The 25224-nt window shown below is 37.9% G+C and overlaps 1 protein-coding gene across 1 annotated transcript in view; it reads right to left on the reverse strand.

The window, feature by feature from the left end:
• MOCOS (molybdenum cofactor sulfurase) overlaps window positions 1-25224 on the reverse strand; it is a 208403-nt gene that overhangs the window by 45225 nt on the left and 137954 nt on the right. The window contains exon 6 of the mRNA XM_054644346.2: window positions 7541-7740. Coding sequence (XP_054500321.2) covers window positions 7541-7740 — 200 coding nt within the window. The remainder of the gene's footprint in view (window positions 1-7540; window positions 7741-25224) is intronic.

Here is a 25224-nt window from a genome sequence, read left to right on the forward strand (position 1 = left end):
AAAGATCCAGATTGTAATGATTTCTTGCCAGTTTGAAGAAACAAGGTACCATTTATTGACATGCCAGTGTGGTTTACTGCATTGCTGCTATCTCCCTGGTCCAAGACATCTACAACACAATTGGAAACTAATTGGAACCAAGGAAATCAGTATATGTTCAACAGGAATCTTCACAACAATCTTTTTTTCCTTATAATCTTGTTTGCATTCTATTGTGCAGGTCCATCTGCCATTCCTGGCTTCCTGAAATCAATGGCTAAATCCATAGCTAAAATCAATAGTGAGTAATCAACTCAGCAATTTTTAGGTAGCTATTGGGAAGATGGCCAAAAATCCCATTAAGCAAGTTAGAGAACATTTTTCTTTCCCTGAGTCATCAAAATTAATATAATGAGTAGTTATGCTTCTAAAAGCATTAGTGTAACTAGCTCAGAGTCATATGACCATTGCTGCAAAGCCATTCTTAGCTGGAATTAAAAATTGCTGGATTTCCATTTTCTGTGGCCCAGATGAAAAAATGCTGCACTTACAAAACTGAATGATTGTTTTACACGGAAGTAAAAATAAACAGATGGGGAAAAAACCCTAAAAAGACTAAATATAAAGAGCAACAAAAATGTCTTGCTTAATAACTTTCTATGAAGATTTATTTCAAATAGGTTAAATGTAGTAGGAGGTTTCCCCCCCTCATTGCCCACTTTCTCCTGTAGGGATGGGGTATGAATTTCCAGACAAGTACTGACAAGTAGTACCAGGCTCTGGTCAGTCTGATCCAAATGACTTGGTATCAACTTCCTGTGCATGGGAAATGCTGTAGCCCACTTTTTTTTTCACTCCTGTAATTCACATGTTGCCATTGCTCTAATTCTGTACACCATGTGTACAGTGGGCTGGAGATGATCTTCCAGTAAAACGAAAAATATTGTCTAAGACACAAACAGCAATTACTTGGAGAACTCAACCCACTTCAGGTATTGCCTGGTCCCTTTTATCAGGTAACGATAAGCAGTGATATGAATATGTATTGAACCAGCTGTGTGTATATACAAATGCATCCGCCACTTGATATCTGAAGATTTGACAGTATTTAACATATTTTCTCTCCACTCCTGTGAGGTGAGAGTAAATTGGGAAGATAAGGCATTGAATCCCTCAAGGTGACACTGAAAGCCTACAGCAGAGAGAAGGCTTTTCACCTGGCTGTTGCCAGGTCCTGGTTACTAATCTAAGTCTAGCTGAACGATTCCTTAAGATATTACTAAAGGAACAGGAAGATTTTAAAAGAGAATGTTGTGAAACCAAAGCAGTGTACTTACAGTATGAAAGCACTTCCAGAACTGGCTATCACCATGATATTTACCTAGAGCAGCTACTTTTTTGTGCATTTCCCATCCTGCCTCACACCACTTTGTCCTGTGTTACTTTTGTTTGCAGACCTGTCCAAATACAAGCAGATGGAATAATTTCTACCTGCATACACTGCTCTGTCTCTTCCCTCATCACACCTCACCCATACAACACTGCTTCATGCTTCTTGTCCAATTCTTCCCCCACCTTGGATGTCTGAAATCATCTATTTCTGCTTTTCTGCCCAAACTGGTGTCTCTTTCTTTGCCCAATACATGTAATAATGGAGTCATTCTGCAGTGAGAGAAATTTAGTTTAAATACTAGGAAATATTTTGCAGTAGTGAACATTGTACTGCATGTAAAATGTAAAAATTGCTGCCATCTCTGAGAGTGTAATTATGGTGTGGTTATTTGTTTCTTGCTTTAATGAAGTCCCAGAACAAATTGCCTCTGATAAGAAAGGTTTAAGTAAAGATGACCATCTAAGATATATTTTTCTCCCTCTACATCTCAAACCACAGGGTTGAATTTAGCTCGGCTGCTAAGCTGCTTATGAGAAAATTCACTAACATAGAATGCTTTGGATACAGAAGGAAAAATGAGATTAAAAGGAAAATAAAACTTTGTTTATTGGGGGAGTCTCATACTGATTTTGCCTTCTTCAAGCAAGGTGCTAATAACACCATGGTTGTGGGTTTTATCCTGTATGGGCCATTTACTTAGGGTTGGACTTGATGATTCTTGCAGGTCTCTTCCGACTCAGAATATTCTGTGATCTGGAACTAAAGATTATACTCCTAACATACACTGCTAGCAGAAAGAGGCTACTAGAATACAGAACGTATCACAGTGAGTGGTTGGATGTAAGTGATTTGAGGCCACACATTCCGATGGAAGACCCTGGTCTTCACTTCTGAATGATAGAAAGCAAGGGAGAAAAGGAAAAACCCAGTGGGTCATCAAGTCAATCCTTACTTTACATTAATTTAAGAGTGGCTGAGATGGAGGAAAGTGGTCATCAAACTGTTTTATAGATTTAGACAGAAGGGATACACACTAGAAGTTGTCTCTTGAGAAATGTTGATTCTTTTCCTTTTAATTGAGAAGTGGGTGAAGAAAGTCAACTCAAAGTCTAGACCTCCCTTCACTCTATCTGGATTGATGAGGGTGAGCCAGGACATGCTAATGTATGCTCCTAGGCAAAACTGATTATAATATATGTGAGCAGGGTTCTCAGTCTTGAGAGGCAAAACTCATTCATATGCAACACTGCAGAAGAGCCTTCCTTAGGCAAACCAAAATGTTTACATTCTCTGTCTCTGGCAGCTATTCCTGTTATAGCAGTTTGTCTATCACACACAAGTGTGAAGTGGTAGGCAAGAAGGCTGAGACTGCTAATGGACTGATGCTCATTCCCTTCCTGACAGGATCTTTAGGGGACATGGCAAGCATATATGTACACTAAGGGAACTTTTGGAGGTGAGCTTATCACAGCAAGTTATTGTGCTTTAGGTTCAGGCTCCAAGCTAAGGAGTGGTGAAAAAGCAGAGTAGGGATGGATGCTGGTAATCCACAGCTGAAATGTGAAATGATGATCATTTTTCAAAAGACAGCCAGGATGGTTTGCTCACTTTTTAAAGCCCATTACTGGCTCTATTACGCACAGGAGGAGAAAAAAAATATTGTCTCAGAAGATCAGAGGGGAAAAAGAAAAAGTTAGGTAAAGGAAGGGCTATTTTTCACTGCTAGCATAACACTGAACTGAAAGTTGTGGCTGGGCAAGAGCTCTCCAGTGCATACAATTCAACAAATATTTCAGGTAAACTTCCATCTGGCCATCTGTGTCACCTATTTACCTTCTTCAGGCTTCCAAACTGACTTTATAGAATAAAATGTGAAGGGATTATAAAATCACTCTGAAATTATCTACTGAATATACAAAGAGAATTTCACAGATCTCATCTCTCTATCAAAACAGAGAGAAGATTTCATAAATTATATTAGCATAAAAGGTCTCCCAGAGCAGAGATGGTGATGTTTCTTCACATCTGCAAGTGTGAAGAGAACATACAACATTTGCACTTTGACTCAGTTTATAAGAAATCCATTTTTTTGTGTGTGTATGATTGTTGTTTCAAATCTATGTTGTTCTCTTATGACTGTTCCATTTCTTTGACATGCAAATCAGGTTGGACTTCATAGAGTCCTATGCAAGTTTTTGCAGAAAAACAAAAAGATGGCAAGGATGCAAACTGAAGTGGAGTCATTGCTATCAGTGTTCAAGAGGCTGGAAAAGACTTGGAATGACAGAACACATAACATTCATATATGCTGAAAGCTGCAGATATTCATTGTTAATGAATGAGCTGATGATTCTCTGTGTGAAGAGTTTGCTGCATTAGCTCAGCACCAGATATATATCTGTAACACCATCTTTTGTTACATCACAAGCCCTCTTTAAAGTCTAGGGCTGATTGCTTCTCTTTTTCTGGTAGCCTCCCAAGGAGGCAGAAGATTGACAGTGTGCTGCTTTAATGTCCACTCTTCTGCCTCTATCCTGCAGAGGTCCTTCATCTCTGCTCCTGCACTTTTGCACCTTTCCAAATTACCAGTCTGTCATCTGTCCACACTTCATTAGCACCAAAAACTCTAATGCTGGGGAATTATCCATTCTTGACTAGACAAGTATATATGAGGAAGTCATTTGGCAAAAAGGCCATCTTTATGTCCTGGACCTGTCAAGTACTCGTCATAACTCAAACCCTGATCACAATAGGGGCTTTTTGATGCTGCAGTGCAAATAAACACTTAACAAAATGACAGAGGTGCTACTGCAGAGGACAGGCATCTTGCGTGAAAAGAATACAGGTGTCCTCCCAAGTGATTTCAAGAACAAATTACTACCAATAGTAGTCTGTGAGACAGCTTTACTGAAGGAAATAATTTTCATGGAAAGTATGTGGTGCAGTTCAAAGGAGGAAATTTAACGCAGTTTTAGTGCTCAAAGATGAGGGGTTTATGGAAATTTCAAAATGGTAGTAGTTTAATTCCTAGATAAAGAAATGTTTCATGAAAAATCTAAATTAAAACCAAAGCTTCTGAGTGACTATTGTTGTTTGGGGTCCACAAGTCCCTCTTATTTAATTGTTTTAATTACCATTTGGAGCAAAAAACTCTAAACTAGTATTTAACTGTCAATTAAACCAATGATACATATAGGATACAGCACAAGTTTATTCCAAGTATAATATTCTATGACAGTATTACCCTTCAACAGTCACAAAGAAACATTTAAATGAAAAAGCAATTCAACCAACTTCCATAGTTATTTCACTCCTACCCTATCACTTCTTAACATCCAAATATTCTGTATAATCTATATTGGGACAGGAGGCTATAAAAATTGTTGCCATCTCTGAGAATGCAATCATGGTGTGGTTATTTGTTTTTCACTTTAATGAAATGCCTTCATTTGCTCTTCAGAGCTACAATGAAGGTTTTACTCAAAGATGAAACCTGAGATTGTGACTGCTTCCTCTTGGTGCAATTGACCCTATGTATATAATTCAAGAATGTTTGTGTTTATGGCACAATCTTGTTAGCTCTGGTAATTAAGCTGATAACACTGACAAATAGATTTCTACCATATGAGCAGGTAAGAATTACTTTCTTCCCCATTGCTACATGGACGAAAGACATAATTTTTTCTCTGTTCTCATTTTTCAGCAGTGGTATTACATGTCATGTATTTCACTACACGCCTTTCACATGCTAAATATCTTGGGCTTAGTTCAGAGTTTTGAATATCATGCCAATTATGCAAATCTTGAGGCTTAAATGTAAGCTTGGTATCCTCTGAAGACAGTGTCTACTTATGAAGTCTTTCTTGCCAATCTCAAGTGTTCCAAATAAACTGCTCCAAGCCTCCTTATAATATTTTCTCTGGAATCAGCTGGCCATATCATCCTTTTCAAGCTACCAAACATTAATGTCCAGTCACACTGTGCCCTACAACAGGGAATGTGCACATAACAATTGCCTGTCAGAGAGGCAAATAGAAGTGGTTTGATGCCTGGTTATAAGTAATTAATTATAGATCAGATATCATCCATAAAGGAATAGGACATTAGGTCCTTTCTTTCTCTTTTAATATGCAAAGATAACCTGAGTCATTAACTGGTGTCCACTCATAGTAGGTAAATACCATCCAATTTTCCCTTCATAAAAAATTCCCCAAAATGTTTTCTGGGAGCCTTCAGAAACAGTCTTCTGCTGACTCCACTGGATTGCATGTGGAGACTGCCCTGTGAATCCACATGAATGTGCAGACCATAGACACCACCAAAGCAGAGACCACTATTCCACTTCCAAACAATTAACAGAAGTATTGGATTTAACTTTGATTTCACTAAACCTATATAAATTTAGACATGCATACAGGTAGAAAGAGATTACATAGTCAGTTTGATGAAGTTTACTTTCTGTTGTATGTATTTTCTTTGTATTCATAAACAAGAAGCAGCAAAGGTTTTTTTCTCCCCCATAACTTCTATAGGCTGTCTATGAAAGAATTTCATTCCATAAAGAAGCCAATTATATATATATATATATATATCACACATGTCATAGCTTTGGAAAGAATAGTGCTTGTTAATTTCTAGAAGTCATTAAATTGCACATTATTTTAATTAAACAAAGTAGTCTAACAGGCACTGCAGATGAGAATGGGATGCATTTGAAAATTTTATAGCTCTTCATTCCACATATGCTAGAAATCTTCGGAATCTGGTGAATAGCACAATACAGATGATACAGATGAATAAAGAAGATTTTTATGAGCAGCCACTGTAGCAAACAGGCACAATGGATTCATAAGACTATGAAAGAATTTTTAATTTGAGAGTAGGGTTGAGTTTTAAAAAGTGAAACACGGATCAGCCAATTTTACTAAGTTGTGAAAATCAAAAATCAGAATAAAGGTTTTTATTTTAATCAAAAAATGGAAGCAACATTAAAGTATTTGGGGAGTTTTACAAACTCAGTTGTGTTAATATCTCCAATCTTTTCTGAACATTGTCACACATATTCAAGGTTACATAAATGACTAATTAATTCCTAAAATGTGGACTGCTTTGAAATGAAATATGGTGAACATTTGCTGCTATTTAATAGCATTGGCTAAAAAAGATGCATTTGAAGAAGAACTAATTGAGTACTCTACATTTGGCCATCCCATGTTCATCAGGTAAAAGCCTTACAAAAATGTAAAACTCCACCCTTGCAGCTACAAAACAAATGCTTCACTTCTATTCTCCCTAGTGAGAAATGAATCCCTTCCTGTAGACATATCTCCATGTTCTCCTCATTATCTTATTCTCTCAGGAAACCAAGGGAAAAAAAGAAGAAGCAAGCAAAACAAGAGCACTGTGGTTTCCCTGCCTTCTGCTGATGAGCAAGTGAGCAACTGTCCCCTGTGTGACCCACTGCCTACACGGTGCACAGCCACGCACACAATTATGGTCACTCTCTGCTGAAGGGAGAAAAGCCTAATGAAGCTTCATCTTAAAGACACTTGCTGTACCTGATGGATAAGGGCTACAAAAAGCTGCTGAGAAAGACAGCATTTAAGAATTTATTCAGCTTGAATCTCTCTCTTTACACTGATCGTTCAACTTTATTCCATGGTTGCTCAGGAATATTACAAGAATGTAATTGTTACAACTGAAGGGAAAAGAGAACTCCTCTTTCATTGGTGACTGCAATATTCTGAGATCTAATTTCACTTGTATGTCAAAGCTCCAAGGCAGTCTCTTTATCAGCTTTTCCAGACTTGCTCTTCAATTCCCAATTTTGAGTACTCTAGAGAAGGAAGCCAGCAAAATATCAAACTGCCTTGTCAATGCATCCTGTTAAAACAGCCCACTTCCAAACTTCCTATTTGTGGAGTAATAAATTTGTAAGATATTGCCTCTGGCTATTACGTATTTTGTATTGTGCTAGCACTATATACCGGATTCTTTTCTACTTATTTAAAAATGGTGTGTATATGCGGTGCAGAGCTATGAAGAAACAAACCCAAAACCTCAGAAAGGACTACTGTGAATAAAAGATTTATGTTAGGACAAAGAATTCATTGTGAGCATGCTTAAATGAAAGTACAACCGTAAACTCAAGTTAAGAGAAAAACATACCTGTGAAAAGCCGAGCACTTGTCCATTTTCATCGAGCACATTAAAGTTAATGATTGGACCTTGGGCATCAGGATTCCTGAAATCCGTGTCACTGTAAATATGTACTACAGGAGCCCCATTGGCATATTTCAAGTTAGACAGTACCGTGTAGGTGTAGTGAGCTAATGCAAAGGTATGCTGCTTTATTTTCTCCATTCCACCTGCAAAAGAAAAGTGCACACACATGTCAGGTGCATTATTTTTATGGCAATGTAAAAAAAGGATGATTTTTCATGAATGGCGTGGTGTGAGGTAATTAGCACAAAATTGATAGTTTTGTGTTTCTTTAAATGCACATACAATTTTCAAGTCTTTCTTTCCTCATGCAGAAGTTTCAGAAGTGGTGTTGCACCAACGACTTATCTATAGTTAATCTACTGTAGAAAGCTTAAGTTTCACTGAAATGGTTTACAGTGGAATGACAAGATTTATACTTCCAGTGTATACTTAAAACTAAGATGTTCTGGTGCAAATTAATTGAAAAACAAGTTTTTCTCCAGATTTAATTCTGGAGACCATGGGAACACAGACAAATTCTCTATCACAGAAAGCAAACTGTTATGTCTGAGATAAAAATAATAAAATTCTAAACGTAATGACAAAATAAAAATGTCATTTTACAAGGAATTTACTTGAACAATGAAGAATTATTCTTCCACGACTTCTTTCTACAAAAGAAAAAGGGCAGTGTGAATTCTTCATTGACTACACTCATGCAATATGAGGAGTCAAGAGAAACTTTACAGACAAGCCTTTACAGAACTTGGCCTGGGAAAAGCATAAAGAGTAAATTTTCTCTTTTTGATACACTGTGCAGTTTGGAAAAGAGAACTGCAAAGAATTCCTGACAGATGAAGATCTCTTCAACATCTCTGCTCTTTGAGGAGAGGTTGTGTTTTTGCTAGATGTCCCTTTTGAAGGAGACTCCATTATGCACACTGTGCACTGCATTATGGTGGGTCTAAACCATGTGGAAAGAACAAAAACAGGTGAAGAATCATCAAAGACCTCTTGAAGTAGAAGAGCATTTTTCTTATTGGGTTTTAGACCCAGAGCATTTTCTGTAATGCTGAGTATCCTATTTGAGGCTTACGAGCATATTTCACATTTTATTTTACTTTTTTTATTAATCTTTGTAGTTATGAATCTCACACTTTCTTCTGTGCATATTACATTTATATCTGAGTATCTGTAAAGTTCCACACTTGAAAATTTGTAATCTTGTTGACTTTTGTGCCTTTATTCATAAAAATTCTGTGTCATTTATGAATGTATATAAAGGGAAAAAAAAGATATTTCTCCTGACACCCAGAAGAATCTGTTATTTTGCTTTTTTTTTTTGAGTTTCTCTATGATGTCTTATCTCCTTTAGATAAGCTGGGAGAGAATACATTATAAGCATAGTAACAGATTAGATATAAGGTAGAAGCATATTTTTTTGGTGCTGGAGAATAATAAAGAGGAATAAGATATTTAATGAGATACTAACATGCAAAGTATTTGCAAGGAGGCATGCCAGGAGCTAATCAGTGCAATTTCTAGATGTTAGCCACAGTAAACTTGGTAAGCATCTCTAGAACATTTTGGTCTGAAAGATGATTTGTACTTTTAGAGTCTCTGAGAAAAGATTGACTAGTCAGAAATGTCCTAGTCATTGTTGGGTAGAAGAGTCTTGAAACAGCAAAAAAGGAAACCAAAACCACACACACACACACAAGAAGTTATTTCTGAGCATTTGCCAGAAAGTAGCTGTCTTAAGAGAAGTGACTGCCTTGTCAGCTTCTGAGATGTGTCTAATCTCCTGATTCAGAGCTTTTCCAAACTGACAGGAATCTTTTAATAGAAGATTAAACTACTGTCCTTGTGCCTGGTTGAAGAAATCACTTATTCAGAAATTTCAGTCACTTATTCACAGCAATCATCCCTGCTATCATTTCTACATTGTTTTCAGCTATTTTCCTTTAAAGTTTCTTAATCACATTTCCTTGTTCATTAGCGAAAAGCTGATGAGCCTTTTAGTTATTTATTCTGACAAATCCAAATGCAATAGCCTGCAGTTGCTTTCCTTCCCTGTGATTGGAGATGGGAAGCTGTGTTGCCAGGGTCCCATATTTTTAAGAAGCAGAATAGGTGGTAATTAGGCCTGATGTCACAGAAAACCTTGTGGAAAAACTGCCAACAATCTGAAATCTATTCTGACAGAAAAAGGGATATATTCAGAAAATTGCTATGATTTATTTTTATTTTGTTCAACAAAATTATCTGTACTGTGTATTATATAAATACAGTGCTTACCTCATCTCCCTTCTAGGAGTAAGAAGGAAGGGAAAATAAAAGCCAGAACAAATCTCTGTTTGAGAATAAAAGCAGTAACACATCATTAGCCACCTTCTATTTTGTAAGACTTACAGTTCAGAGAAATCATCGATATTTCATCTCAAGAATTTGCTAGGAAGGACTCAAGTACCCTGACTTCTTCTCAGTTTAGGGTTTTTATTTCCTACAGGTGCATTATTTCATTAAGCTGAATTGAATCTAGTTGCTCCTGAAAATTATTTTAAAATTAGGAACAATTTATGCATTCTATAATTTGGATGAGAATTAATCCCATGTCTAAATTACTTTAGATGAAGTCTATCTAATACCATCCACAGTATTTATGTGTGTAGGAAGACATTCAGCACAGAGAATGTTCACAGACTACAACCTGCACTCATTAGTAACGTTGTGGTAAACTTTTTGAGCAGAAGAGATTGGCAAAGCAAGCTTCTACTTACTTTTGTGTACAAACCTCCTTGCCAAAGTATTCTAGCAAACCTGTGGAAATGTTGGTACACCTCATATTGCTGATATATGTTTGCACACTACAGCATTCTGATAGGTCAACACCATCTCAGACCTGCCATCCCATATTATACCTCAGATTGGCTATTGTAATGGAAACAAACACTGTTCAAGTATGGAAAATTCAGAGTGCCACTGCACTGGATAACCCACACATAAATTTAGTGTCAGCTCTTCCATAGGAATTGCATGTATGCATATGCCTCTCCACAGAGACTGTGGGACAGTTAAGCCATATGGAAGAGAAGGAGAAGTTATGCCACACTTACAAGAGGGTACAGACTGTGTGCATTCAAAGTATTCACAATTGTTATCATGGTGTAGGAAACCCACTGCTTGTCTTGCCTGCTGATAATATCTTGTATTTGCATAACCTCTGTCTTGTTAGCTGCTTATTCTGTGCAAAATAGAGTAAGATTTTTTCCCAGTGGAATTTTATCTAATCAGATAAGTCTGAGATATACAGATGTCCAATAAATATTCAGTAAAGAATGATTCTGAGTTAGCATGGACGTGGTTTTGCATTACATAATGGCACACATATAATGGCATATTGTCTCCTCACCAGAAGAACCAGGATTTCAGCAGCCCAAATGTTCAAATGTTAGCTCTTCCTGAAAGAGCTGCAGACAAATAAGCATATATCAACACCTATAAAAGATTTTGAAGATTTTGAATAAATAGATTAAGATAAAGCAGAGACTGGAAAGGAGCCTCTAGAATGAAATACCTGGTGCTTAAGGTTTTCAGGCTGTACTCAGAAACCTCTGTGATCTGCATTCAAATACATTTTTTGTCTCTCTTATTATGAGAAGCTTAATACTGGAGATAAGGGAGAAGAGAGATATAAAACAAATTCACAGTTATTGTTCTAACTCAGTGTGAAAAAGCTACAGAAATTGAGATTTAAGTGGGACAAATTTTATATCACTCCAGTAAATCCAAGCTCACATATATGTTTGGATAAGAGAAAGATCCTGTCAGCATCACCTAATAGATAGCAACCAGGTAAAGAAATAATGAGCTGAAATCTCAGCAAACCAATCAGCAGGGAGTGAGACCATGATGTACCACCTTCTACTGAATCCCAGATGAGGCAGATAACCATGCAGGACTGGTGGTCAATGTGCCATGGAACCTGGAAATCCTGTCAAACATTTGGAGTCCTTCCTTCACTTCCTCCAAGAAGCATACATTAAGATTAATTTCTGAGCTTTTTTTTGGTGTTCTTTTCTGCATAGGTCTGGATGTCTTTGACTGAGGTCTGTCACCTATTTAGTGTTATTCTTCCTACTAAAATAATCTCTTGAGGATGAACTTGGTAATGGTAATTTTTGGCAAATGTGAGTGTTTCAGCTTTAAACCACATTAAACAATGTATTCGAACCACTGCTATTCTTTACCACTCCTGTTTTCAACAAAATGCTGCAAACATGATCATGAAATATTCTTAAAATGATCAAAATCCCCACCCCCAAAGTGCAACTCTGAAATATTAAAAATAGAATACAAGAAAAGAAAAGAAAGAGAAGAAAATGTAATCAACTTGATCAGTCACCTCTTGGTAGAGCTTCTACATTTATTAAAAAAAAAAAATAAATATACCCACTCCTGGTGAGTTTTTCCCCCTAAATTATGAGAATTGCTTCCCTTAGTTAAACCCAATCTAGCCTGTTTCCCAGAGTGAAGAGTAACAGCTGCCTAGAAGAAAAAAAAATATGAAAAACATGTAATTTCTCATCAGTTACAATGAAGTAAACAAAATATATATATTTAAAAAATCCCAATATATGAAAATGTCCTTGTGGGTTGGCTAACAGCAACCAAACAGAGCTAAAAACCTAAACAGTTTTTAAAACAGAACTAGGGGTAGAAAAGCCACTCATGGAATTTCAAGATTACAATTAATACATTAACATTTCCTTGGTGTCACAAGAAAAGAGCTCCTCTGATGTAGAAGAACTGCAATACTGGTCATAACTGTTAACAAAATCTCATTCATTTAATTCAAAATAAACCTGTAAAACTGTAAATGGCTTACCAGTCAATTCATAAAAATATTTATCATCCACACCCACAGAAAAGGCACAAGGCATGGACAGATTGCAAACCCCTCTTTCACTCTGACTCACATGACCAGTTCAATCAACTTGATCTATAAAACACGTGTAATAAAAATTATTTTGGGAAACAGAAAGTGGGGTAGACCAGGACTGTTTCTGCAGCTAAGGTGACTGCATTTGAGAGCAAGAAGGGTAAAATCTGTGTCTCCAGTTGTCATTGGTAACTCTAAAAGATAATGCAGACTTCTTTCTGAAGTTATGATGTAACAAAAAGAATTACATGAAAAGAAAATTTCGGTTATGAAACTATGTGTTTTTTTCCTGAAAAGTACATAATATGGTTTGAAAGCACCTAATCAACTGGCAAGAATCCATATCACAAGATTAGTGTCCAGATTGAAACTTTAGCTGGACTCCTGAAACCTAATTATGTACTTTCTGTGTGTCCAACGTAGAGAACTGTGTTACACTCTCAACACAACTAAATCCATGCAGAATTCAATGGGTAATAGGAGGGCCTTTTACTCTCTCAACACTAATTCTTTGCATAATAGCTTAAATCCTTTTATTCTCCTCCTTCTCCCACACCATCTCAATAGTTTAAGACTGTGGGAAGCAACGGCTTAATCCTCTATTCAGAATGTTATACTGAAACCAAACATGAAACACATATTCAGTGTTTATCTTAACAAACAGAAGGCTCTTTGATGCCCCATCTCCCACTTCTTTAGAGCAGCTAATTCAAGCTCTGTTTTCACACAGTGAGGGGAGTTCGAAGTCTCTGTTCTAAATAAAACGAGCAGTGCATTCTGAAAGAAGCAGCTCCTAATTTTCAAGCATCATAATGAAAAATACTTTGCATTAAAAAAAAAAAAATTGGGAGTTGCATGAAAGCAGGAAAGTTGTACATGCCAGCTGTCTGACCCAATTTTAGTATAAATATTTTAATTACAGGTACAATTAATTTTCAGTTAACTGCTTCTTAGACTAATAGCGATCTAAGAATTCAAATAAGCTTAAAAATGTAAGATACATTTAATTTACTGTTTGAGGGTATTTCTGTCCATCCTTTCTTTCCTTCCATGTGCCCATGCAGTACTCTCAGCAGAGGTAATAATTTCAAGATTACTTTTCAAACCATAAAACCAGCAACATAAAAGATGACTGGGGAGTCTCTCTCAAAAAGGCAGAGTGCCTTGCACACCTCATGGAAGCAGCATTCCAACTGTACCTCCAGAGTGCTGGATGACATGAGCCCACAGAGATTTCTGTGAGAACAGCAGAATCACCCCTAAAAATATGTATTTATGTGATATTCACATTTTACCTCTAAAGGCTTTATCTCCCAAGGTTTTTCTCAGTCCAGCAGAACAACTTCTGCTTATGATTCTGTCATCTTAAGGACGAAATGCAAGAGAAGCTGGTACTATAAAAGCACATGAGTTCTCCTGGCAGCTGATAAAAACCTGAATGTTACATCCAGGCCTGTTTTCTTCTTTATTATGAAATGTCTCTGTCCTTTGTTTAATGGAGCCTGCTGTACACAATTCCTTGAAGTCAGCATGGGAAAGCTTAACTGCTACTTGTTCCCTGGAATTTTTAACTCTCCACAATTAGTCTGCTAATACAAGGCAGAGCATAAAGCTCTTTCTTTGTCTCACAGCTATATATAGGGAATTAAGAAAATGTAAGATGAGGCAGTAAGTCTTAGGTTTTCAAGCCAATAAGACTGATTTGACCCTGATTTTGCATGAACACTTATTTATTAATTTTTAACTTACTTATTCAAGTCAGAAGCAACTTTCTAATCACTGTAACATAGCTGGAGGAGAACCTCTGTCATCTGCTCAGCTAAACTGATACTATCATCAGATCTGCAGCTAAGTTGAATTCTTCCAAAAAATAACTTTCCTTTAAGACCCAGACACCAGTGCTACTTGATAATATCATGATTTTCTAACATCTTCACAATTTTGTGAGTTCATTTGTTTTCGTTTTGCCCTGAGGGGAGGTGCAGACCAATGGATACAAACAACTTGCACCAAAAATAGACTGAATATAAAGAGAAATCCAAATTTTGGGGGGCCCGGGGGGAGGTTGTGGGAGGAAACTTTCCCCTCAGCATCAAGAGAACCTTTTGAAATATTCTGAAAACCCTGATAGCTTCCTTCTTTTCCTTCCTAAGATGACAGATCCTAATCTAAAGCCTTGCTAGGATATAAATAATTTCTGCTTCAAAGCTCACCCTGCCTGTATTAGGTGAAGAAGAATGGCTAATGCTGTGCCTAGAACTCACACCTCAGTACCCCTTGGTTTGACTCTACCTTCCTATAGGTTTTGTATTAGCAAAACATTTAACAACATTTTTGGAATCTCTCTGTTAGTGAAATATTTTGGTGTTCATAGCAGCATATTGATTTGCTCTACAGCTTTTCCTTACTTGTAATTTTGGTTGGATGCCTTTCCTCTTTTTCTCTCACAATCTATGAACCAAGGCTTTTCCTGCCAATATATGAAGTAGAGGGATGCTCCATCTCTGCTCTTGTGCAGCCTTTTTATCCTGCTCTTTCTAAGGCTCCACAGAACTTTCCCATCAGAACAATACAGAAAATACCACAGTTCATTTAATTAAACCAAGAATCACAATACACTGAAAGAAAAGTTTCCAGAGAACAAATTCATGATGCTGAATAGTGATGGAACAAGAAAAAAAAAAAATCCCTCAATTTCCCCATTCTCTATTTGTAACATTCAGGAATACAGGAAGTTAGTAAAATAATTTCTATACTTTTTATGAAAAGAACAATATTTTTCTTAATGAAATTTTGGATTTATTGATATTAATAATTTTTAATAGCCTTAAAGGATGCCTTGCTATTTGTTTTGCATTCTCAGACTAGGTCTCTGCTGGTACTGTAATATAATAATAATAATAACAACAACAACTACTACTACTACCATGGAAAGAAGGCTGTCATTAATGAAACAATGGTAATAAAGCAAATACAATGAATTATAAAAACCGCCTTGAAATTTCTCTTATTTGATGTCTTAATCATTGGGAAGTATGCAGTCAATATTAAGAAGTGCTCTGAATTCTGGAACCTCATGCTAAACTGAATCACGCCAGAGCTTCTCCCAGGCTTTTTAACCAGGCCAATGTTGTTTTAACAATTATCTACACTAACACCACAAGAGAGACCTATAGTTAACATATAATCTGCCCTGAAGTCACAGCATGAAGTCTGCTTTACATCTTTTGAGGACCAAAGGTAACCCAAAAGGTGACCCAACACACCTTCCCTCCTGTGGCTGTCTTTTCTGACTGGATGTGGCAGGCTGAGACCTCTTGAAGTTCATTGCTGAGTTTGTGAAATGAGTGAACACACAAAACATTCCACAGATAGTGAAAGGAAAAACTGAGAGCAAAAAGTGGCTACTTTGGCACAGTGTTACACACTCTCAACACACAGGTTTCAGCAGTGATGTTATAGTGCCAGCCTCACTTCCCAAGAGTTCATGCAATAAAAGGGAGATGGCCAGTGCTTCTTGAAGTATAGCCTTTGCTGGGGGATGCTCAGCAATCACTCCTGTAAAACAGCACCAGGTTTTTTTTATAAGCAGAATGTCCTGCAGTGCTGGCTGGCATAAATAACCTTCTGGGAGGTTTTTATTACTCTGTTCATTCCTCTGAGCTTCTGAAACCCACTGCACCTAGAAGATCATGTGGTCTCTGTCAAGGGGCTGATGAGCAATAAGGAAGTGTGCTGGATTAAGACTGAACACTTGTAATTTTACAAGCATGGAATAGGTATTTTACTCAATTGTAAGTTCAATGAGCAGATCTACTAAACAGAAGACTAGAAGAGAAATCTAAGGTAGAAAATGTTGATATTATAAAGTAATTTATTGCAGTTTTTGCTTCCTTATAAAGACTGTAGGTAGTGTGCTTGTGAAAAAAATAACCACTCTTGGCCTTATATCAGCTTCAATAAGCTGTAAAGCCATAAATCAGTCAAAATCTGTACTTCAGATTCAGTTTAGAAGAGTTGAAGTATTGAAGACATGAGCAATTCCTACATGCACCACTTGCTGTAAATCAAGCTCCACGGTGACCTCGGGAACTACCTCTGAAGAGACACTTGGGCAAGTTAAAAGAAAACACTGATGCGAGCAAGGCACCGGTGAAGGATGAGTGCTGCCAACACAGAGGGATCAACTGACGGTGAAAAGAAGCAAGGCAGCATGCACTGAGAAAGCCCTGGCCTCTTCCCATGGCAACCCATTACATTATGAGCTCTGCAGAAGGAAGGGAAAAGGAGTAGGGGCTGCTGCAGCTCTGTCAAACGAGGGACTTTGCAGTTAAGCTGTAAACAAATAGCTTAAAAAAAGCCATTTTCCTCATCATTTCAGTTTCAAGTATTTTTTATAACAGCAAGGCTTTAGAAATGAAGGTCCAGTTCAAGGCACTGTTCACAAAATTCCATTTTTAGGTAACAAGGAAAAGGGAAAACAGCAAAGGTTTCCTTCCTACAAGGTAGGGATGAAGCTACAACACTCATGAGATATGGAGGGGCCCAAATTCACGTATCTCTTCCCTCAAAGGGCTTCACACTCTAGTTTGTCATTACCCATAACAATAAAAAAAAAATCTTTTACTTCCCTGGTTTCTTTGGAGCTCTCAGTTTTTGGAATGCTTTTTCTTAGATCCACCGAAGTGGTAAGAGTAGTTATTGCTCTTCAGACTGTTCTATGAGATTCAGATTTTAACATGTTAAAGAAGACTATCAGGGCAAATGAAGGGAAACAACAGCTCTTCTTGTGGCTTTTTTTTGTTATTCAGTATTACCTACCATGCATTTCTTTCTTTCTTTTATGCAGCATATTTTACAAAGACATCTACAATGCCTTTATTTGTAAATGGAATTATTCAGGAGAGAATCAATTGAAGGAAATAACAACACAGATAATCCTTATTACTTTCCTTTTCATTCTTGCCCCACCAAGTGCAGTCTTGCTATTGTAAATGAAAAGTATGACCACAAAAAGAACTTCTTATTTAAAGCATCATGAAAAGAAAGCCCACAGAAATGACTCACATTGTATATGGCCATTATGCCTAACAGGCACTGAGTGTTACTACTGTTGGCAAAGAAATTTGGCACACACTTAGCTCCATGACCTTTGGCCACACAGAGGTGCTGCACAACATGAGATATGCAAATGCCATACTCACAGCAAAGAATCTCTTTTCATACCTTAGCCTTGAATTACAGAACTTGATGAAATATGTTCATCTTTTTCTTTTTTTTTTTTTCCTTCTTGAAAGATGCTTATCTCAATACATGAGATAACTTGAATGGCTGCAGTGGCAAACAAGACACCTTTGTAGATAACGCTGTCTTGGTTTGGAGTCTCTAGCTGACCAGTCAGAAGCCCTGGCTTGCAGTTGAAATTACTTACACCTATTAAAGATTATTATTATTTAGTCTATTTCATTTATTAAGTGAAACAGATATTCTTATCTGAAATGAACTAATCAGAATGGCTGTCTCAGGCTGCCCAAGCTTCTAATACTTCTCTTGACACAAACTTTCTAAGATTTTATTGACTCAACCTTTCTGGCCTCACCACACTTCTGGTGGTCTTACATACCCAGGTGACAGTCCTACAAGAATTCCATCACCCTGCTGAGGTACTTTGCAGGAGAGAGAAGACACCTAATTCAAAGCTGCAGCAAACTTTAGACCAATTAGAAGTGGAGTGATTAATCAAACTGTTCAAACATTTGACTGCACACCCAACAGGAAAACTTGTATAGCTAAGAGGTGTGAATTTAAATGCATGGCAATGCATTCAAAGGCTGTATGCATCAAACATTAGTGCAGCTGGCATTTCATGCAGAGCTGCTATATTCATTTACCTCTCCAAAACCCTTCTGTCTTCTTGGATATGGTAGGATAAAGGGGAAACAATATGCAAACAGTCAGTCCTGTTTCCTTTCACAAGAGCAATAATAGTCCCACAATTTTGTGGGTTCCCATCTGCAACATCTTTTACTAGTACTCAGTAGCATTCTTCCATGAATCTCCTCAATAATTTTTAAGAATTCAAGAACATCTTCAATGTTTCTTATAAATGGTTTGAATTTACTGAGCAGTAAATTTTCAACAATGAAATTTTACTAAATTGGTGAGACCAAAATGCAACTGCAAGGACATCAACCATAGTGTGTTGTTCTATTCTAGGGTGACCAAAAGTGACACCAGGATCAGATGAAGTGTTCATCAGATGATAAATTAGCTTGGACTGTGATATGGCTTCTAAACCCTTTCCCCTTTCATTATAATACCTGTTGTAACTATCACCAGAGAGCCTTTTCAAAGGAGAAGGCATCAATACAAACTATGAAGGGAGGTCAGAAGATGCAGGATGAGCTGGCCTTTTATGGCAATGGAAGGCAGTGACCTTAAACTCCCAGGAGAGACAAAGCAGTAGTGACAGCTACACTGCAAGTCCCCCTTCAGCAGGCTGCTGAAACTTCAGGAGTTTGGAACTGGCCTGGGAGGTTTTTTTACAGCAGTTAGCAATTTTCCTTTTTCTTGTCTTCTCACATACTTTGACAACCATGCTCTCCAGAGCATGAGGAAGCTTATGTGACATATCTCTTGCTCTCAAGTCTTTGTAACAATATTGTGTTCTGTATGTTTTTCTTAATTTCTTCCTAGTTATTCTGATATAAAAAATTCCACATAGTGTTGAGAAGTGATAGAAAAGCCTACATTTTGATCTAAAGAGAGACTCTCTAATGTCCCAGACAGTTCTACTCTCTCACATGCCATCTGAAGATAGAAGTGATTAAAACACCCCTTGTAAAGCTGGAGAACAAATAAATAAATTGATAAGTAAAGAAATGATGGCTCAAGCACTTCTTTCCTTCTCTATATCTGATCATGCAAGAAATAAATTGATTAACATCCTGAAGTTATGATGAATCACGGAATTTTTAGGATCAGTAGAAGCTGTGTTGAATCATTTCACCTATCTTAGACACAGAACAGAAAAGGAAAAAGGAAAGTACTATAAATTGAAGAGTTAGAAAAATTAGTTTTATGGTCCTGCAGAGACTTGACTCACCTGTAAGGTCAGACCAATCAATCAATCAATCAAAAAAATAAAAACCTTTCTTTTTGAGGACTTGTCAATGTGAGCCCTGCCAAACGTACTCATTACAGCTCTTCCCTTTTTTCTTTCTTTATCAGAATGATGCTGTCAAGTTCAGTATGTGATCTAATATAAAAGCTTAGATCCTTCTTTATCAGAGCAGATAACAAGAAGTGTTGGTAGCAAGACAGCATGTTGATTATTTCTGACTAAAAGCTGAACCTTGAAGGCTCACTTTATTCAACAGCCAGAGACAGCAACCGTAGTCTTTATTTTCTTCTGCAACTCCCAAGCTTTGACTTAAGTCACACCACACTTTCTTGTAACATATGATGAGCTCTGTTACAAAGGATTAATTTGTTTCCCACATCTCATACAGTTCTTTTTTCCCCCTCATTTCCACAGCTCTTTATGGATAATATTCTGGGTATGTGTGATATGTTTGTAATTTTATCTGAAAATACTCAGATTAAATAAACACGTCACTATACTGCTCAGCTATTTCGGCTTTTTGGCTATGCTGGTATTACTTTCCTGCAGACTTTGTCTCTTCATCTATAGGCAGGGAAGAGATGAAGGAGGGTGTCAGGGGCATCAGGCACTTTAATGTCAGCTGCTTGTAAGCCAGGTTAGTCAGTAATGTATTCAGAGCCTATTAAAGCTCACAGGATCCTCCACAGCTGTAAAGCTCTCCTGCAGTAACCAGCAAGAACATTTTTCCATATCCTCTGTGATGCTGAGATGCAGATCCATCCTTCAAAGTGTTTTGAAATTCCTCCACGCTAACTGAATGCACCCCATTGGACTTCATCTCCTTAGTTTTCATATTTTGTTTGCAGCAGAGACAGTGAGTATTTGACCCAAGACAGAGGCTGGATCAGCCTGTTTCACACAGCTGCTTGTCGACCTGACATTTATTCAAAACTCTTCCCATCAGAAGAGAATGATTTATTACTGCCACAAAGTGGCAAAATGCCAGGAGACAGATTTTGAGAATGTCTGCTTCCATGAACAGGAAGATATTATCAAGACTAATTTATGAAAAGGAGAGCAAAATATATCTTTAAAACCACTTAACACAGCCATAAAAATATATTGCTTTTAAATGCCTACGATGTTATTCAATTAATGAATTGGTATCACTACCCTCAATTTAAAAATTCCAATTTATAAGATTCTCAGACTCTATTTTACACCCTTTTTATTTCCATGCTCCCCCTTTTAGTCACCTCCAGCTCTTCTAAATTATTAAAGAAAATAATGAATTTCACCAGAACCTGTTGCCACAGGACATGTGTGCTAGGAGCAGGGCCTGGGATCTGCTGCCAAGGCTTGGAGATTCCTAAAGACCACCATGACACTGGTCACCCTGGTCCTGGGGGTATTGAAGGAGCACAGAGCCCTGGGGTGCCCACCTTCCAGGAGAGAAGCTCCCACTCTCAGGAGGCAGCATTTGGCAGAGGATGCCAAAGACAGCCATGGAGATCCTTTTGGAGAACAACAACTCCCATCCTGCTGAGGGGTTGCCAACTCTGCAGAGGAGGTGCCAGGAGAAGGATGGGGCAGGAGGGAGAGCCCAGTGGTGGGATAGGGCCACACTGAGCTCTCTGGATGCTCAGGCCAGGCATGCCAGCACTGGGGGGCACACTGTGCCAAGGCAGCCACTTTCATCCCACACCTCTTCCTCCTCTTCCCGCACATGGGCCAGGGGCAGCAACATGCAGTGCCTCAGGACTGCCATGGCCAGGCCTCATCCCCCCAAGGGGACAGGCTGCCACTGCTCCCAAATGCAAAAAACTTGCAGATACCTAAGCTGAGACAAAGTACAGTTTTAACTTCCAGAAAGTATTTTTATTATCTCTAAGCAGGTGACAGCCACTGCAGGTATAAGAACTATCTTCCTTTCTTGACTCCAGCTTTCAGTAGTCTTTAAATTTCCTAAGCTTTGAAATGAAGATCTTCTTAATATCAGAGAAAGAGGCTTAGCATATGAAATGAATTATTAAACTCACATGAGATGCATCCATTTTGGAGATGAGGGATTGCATGAAAGAGAGACACACTGTGATCTTTTCCTTCTTGTCACTCTCATATTAAAACAAATGCTGTATCATTATTGGGACCGGTTTGTCCAAGGTCACTCAATTGTTCAGCATTTACAAGCTGGCAGCTCATCACAGGCAGAAGCAGCACATATAATCATTATTGATGCTGGCAGTCTCCACCCTCGCTAATACTACTTGTTCTGTCAGCCAGTCCCTGGCTTGTCGCAGGCAAATGGAATTATTCTTTGAGCTGTGCCTCAGATCTGCAGTTCAAGGGAGCTGTTTGATGCTAGACCACAATTAAGTACCAAATGGTGTCATGCCTATTTATGGAACATGCCAGGTCAACAGCTACTGATCAATTAGGCTCAACTCCTCCCACCCACAGCTCAACATGAATGCCATGTCGTGTGGTGGGCATCTCTGAGGGAAAGCACCTCACCTCCTCCCACGTGTGAAATGGCTGAAGAGCTGCCTTCTCAGTGCCATTGTAGCCCCCTCTGGGGGCTCTCCCTTGGAAAGCATTGATCCCATCTTCCAGCTTCCAGTGAATGACTCCATTACTCAGCTCCCACTGTGAGGCAGAAATATACAAGCTATAGGAATTCCTGGCTCCAGAGCCTTGCAGAAAATGCCATCTGCTCTGTAAACTTCAACAACTTTCCCCCCATTTTATTAATCCTCTTCAAAATTTGCATTTGTAACTGCAACTGCTGAAATTTGACACTATGTAAATGACAATTGTATTTATTAACATGAAACCAGGTATTTGAGTTTTCAGCTCAAAACTTTAAGTAACATTAAAGTATGATCTTTTTGGAGATGACAAAGAATTCTGATTAAAACTCCAGGGATAAATGATCTCATAATATTTTTTAAATTACTGAATGTTCTTTTAGTTTATGTGTAGCTCACTAAATATGCCAAAGTGGCAAGCGCACCTGGAATGCCACACAGATGATACAGAGAGAGAACAAAATATATATTGCTGAACTTGCTAGGAACTGCTGTTCCATCAAAAAAAAAATCTCATGAAGTCCACTTCCTAATGTTAGTAGAACACAGAAAAGCCATCGACTACTAAAATGTTATAGCTATGCTTCTCTTTGGTACCTTGGCAATTCAAAATTACCATTGATCTAAACCACTTCTTCTAAGAACCAATACATAAAATATATCTCTCCAAGTATTTTTTTTTGCTGAGGAAAACACTAAAATCCAATAACAGAGATGAAAGCACTTGTTTCATGAAGATCTGCTGGGCTTCTCTTAGAGAAACACTTTTTAGAAAAAGAATTTGGGAAAGGGACATAAGCATATTTATGTAGATGTACATAAGAAATTTTAAGTTTGATGGAAAAACAGGTGTGTATTGCAGATAAAGTTTCAATAAGTTTGCTCTAAAATGAAGATATTCTGCTTAAAGAAATTACTGCATCAGCACTAGCCTCTTAAATTGCTTGAAAATAAAAACTTTATTAGGACCTCAATCCTGGCAGTAATTAATTAAATATCATTAATAGCTATATGCCTGTAAGAGACTACTTACAGAAAAACCTAGTAAAGCAAAATCTATTTGGCTACACTGCAGCTACTGTGAAAGTCCAGATAGTTTAATAGAAAATTTTTCCTTTTTAGAGGTTGGAAGCATTTCAGGCTTTCATATGGGATTCTATATCCAGTTCATTTTTCTCTTCTAATTGCTAGTGTATGGTTACAAATGTAATAGAAAAGCTTTTATTTTCTATTAAATCCTTGATAGCTTTTTCAGGAAGGGCTAAACTCTAAATATTTAAGATTCGTTTCAGTGATAATTTTTACTCCACCCATAAAGAGCTCACAGGCTCCATCTTCTTCCCTTGCAACCATTCCCATAGGTATAGGATAGATTGATTGTTCTCTGAATGGTACAGTGATCTCATGAACCACAAGAATAATCTACTCTTCCTGATTCTGTACTCATGGAAATAAATGAGAAATTTTGGTAGTGATTTAAATTATTCCCGAAGCAGATACATAGTCTACATACCCAAATGCCTGTTATTACCCAGTTGCTGATGTCCTTGTCCAGCTTTTCAGAAATGCTTCCCAGCACAGCTAGGATTAGTGACTGCAAAAATTTGGGCTTAACCTTACAAGAAAAATTCAACTTCAGGTACGAAAAGCCGGTTTCAAGGATCACCCTCTTAAGCTAAGAATTCGTCCATCCCAGCAAGCAGGAAACATAGTTAAGGCAGCAGACTTTCATGGATGAAAAAGGAGCTCCCCACTAAACTAAAGCACAAGAAGTAGGTGACCAGGTCACCCAGGAGGAACACAGAGCCATGGTTCAAACATGCATGGATGCAATCAGGAATTTGGTAAGGAATGTAACTGGTAACAAGAAGAATTTCTACAAGTAGAAGTCCCGCTGAGAAAGGACACAGAAATGGGTAAAGGTTTCAACATCTTCCATTACTCATTTTTCACTGGTGGGCCTTCCTTTGGGAATCCCAGGCCCTTAGCTCAGAGGAAAAGCCTAGTCCAAGGACAACATACCATCAGTGGAACAGGATCATCTTATGAAACCCTTAAAATAAACTGGGCATAAACAACAAGTGCCAATGGAGCTGGTTGCTATTGCTTACAAGGCCAATCTTGATAATCTTTCAAAGATCATGGTGATTGAAAGAATTTCCTAAAGACTGGGACTGGAGGAAAGCAAATGTCATTGCTATTCTCAAGAAGGAAGATTCAAGGAATTACAGGTGGTCAGCCTCACCTCAATCTCAGGGAAGGTGATAAAGCAAATGAGTCCAGAAATCATTTTCATACATGAAGGACAAGAAGATGATCAGGAATAGTCAAAGATTTACAAAGAGTGAAATATGCTTAACCAACCTCATAGCCTTCTTCAATGAGATGATCAGTGTGGCAAATGAGGGAAGAACAGCAGATGCTGTTTATCTTGACTTTATTAATTTTTGATATTCTCTCCCATAAAATCCTCACAGACAATCTGATGAAGTATAGGTTAGATAAGTGGAAAATGAAGTGGAACTGAAAAATGGTTTAACTTCCAAGCTTAGAGAGTGGTGATCAATGGCACAAAGTCCACCCCAGGTGTTGATACTGAGTTCTTTGCCATTGAAAAACTTTATTAATAGCTTGGACAATGGAGCAGCATGCACACTCAACAAATTTCCAGATGATACAACTAATGATTGCACTGCCAACCAGAGGGATCTAAACACGCTGGAGAATTATAAAGATAAATTAATAAAGCTCAACAAAGAGAAATGCAAAATCCTGCATTTGGTTAGGAACAAACCCAGGCACCAGAATTGGTCAGGGCCTGACTGGCTGGAAAGCAGCTTTGTTAGAAAAGGGTCTGTGCGTCCCAGTGGACAACAAGCTGATCACCTGGTGGCAAAGGAGGTTAATGGTATCCTGGGGTGCATTAATTGAGGTTATCCCTCCCCTCTATTCAGTGCTGGTGAGGTCACCTCTGCAGTGCTGTGTCCAGTCCTGAGCTCCTGTCTTCGGTTGG

This window comes from Agelaius phoeniceus, chromosome 1 (assembly GCF_051311805.1).
Source record: "Agelaius phoeniceus isolate bAgePho1 chromosome 1, bAgePho1.hap1, whole genome shotgun sequence".
Lineage (NCBI taxonomy): Eukaryota > Metazoa > Chordata > Aves > Passeriformes > Icteridae > Agelaius > Agelaius phoeniceus.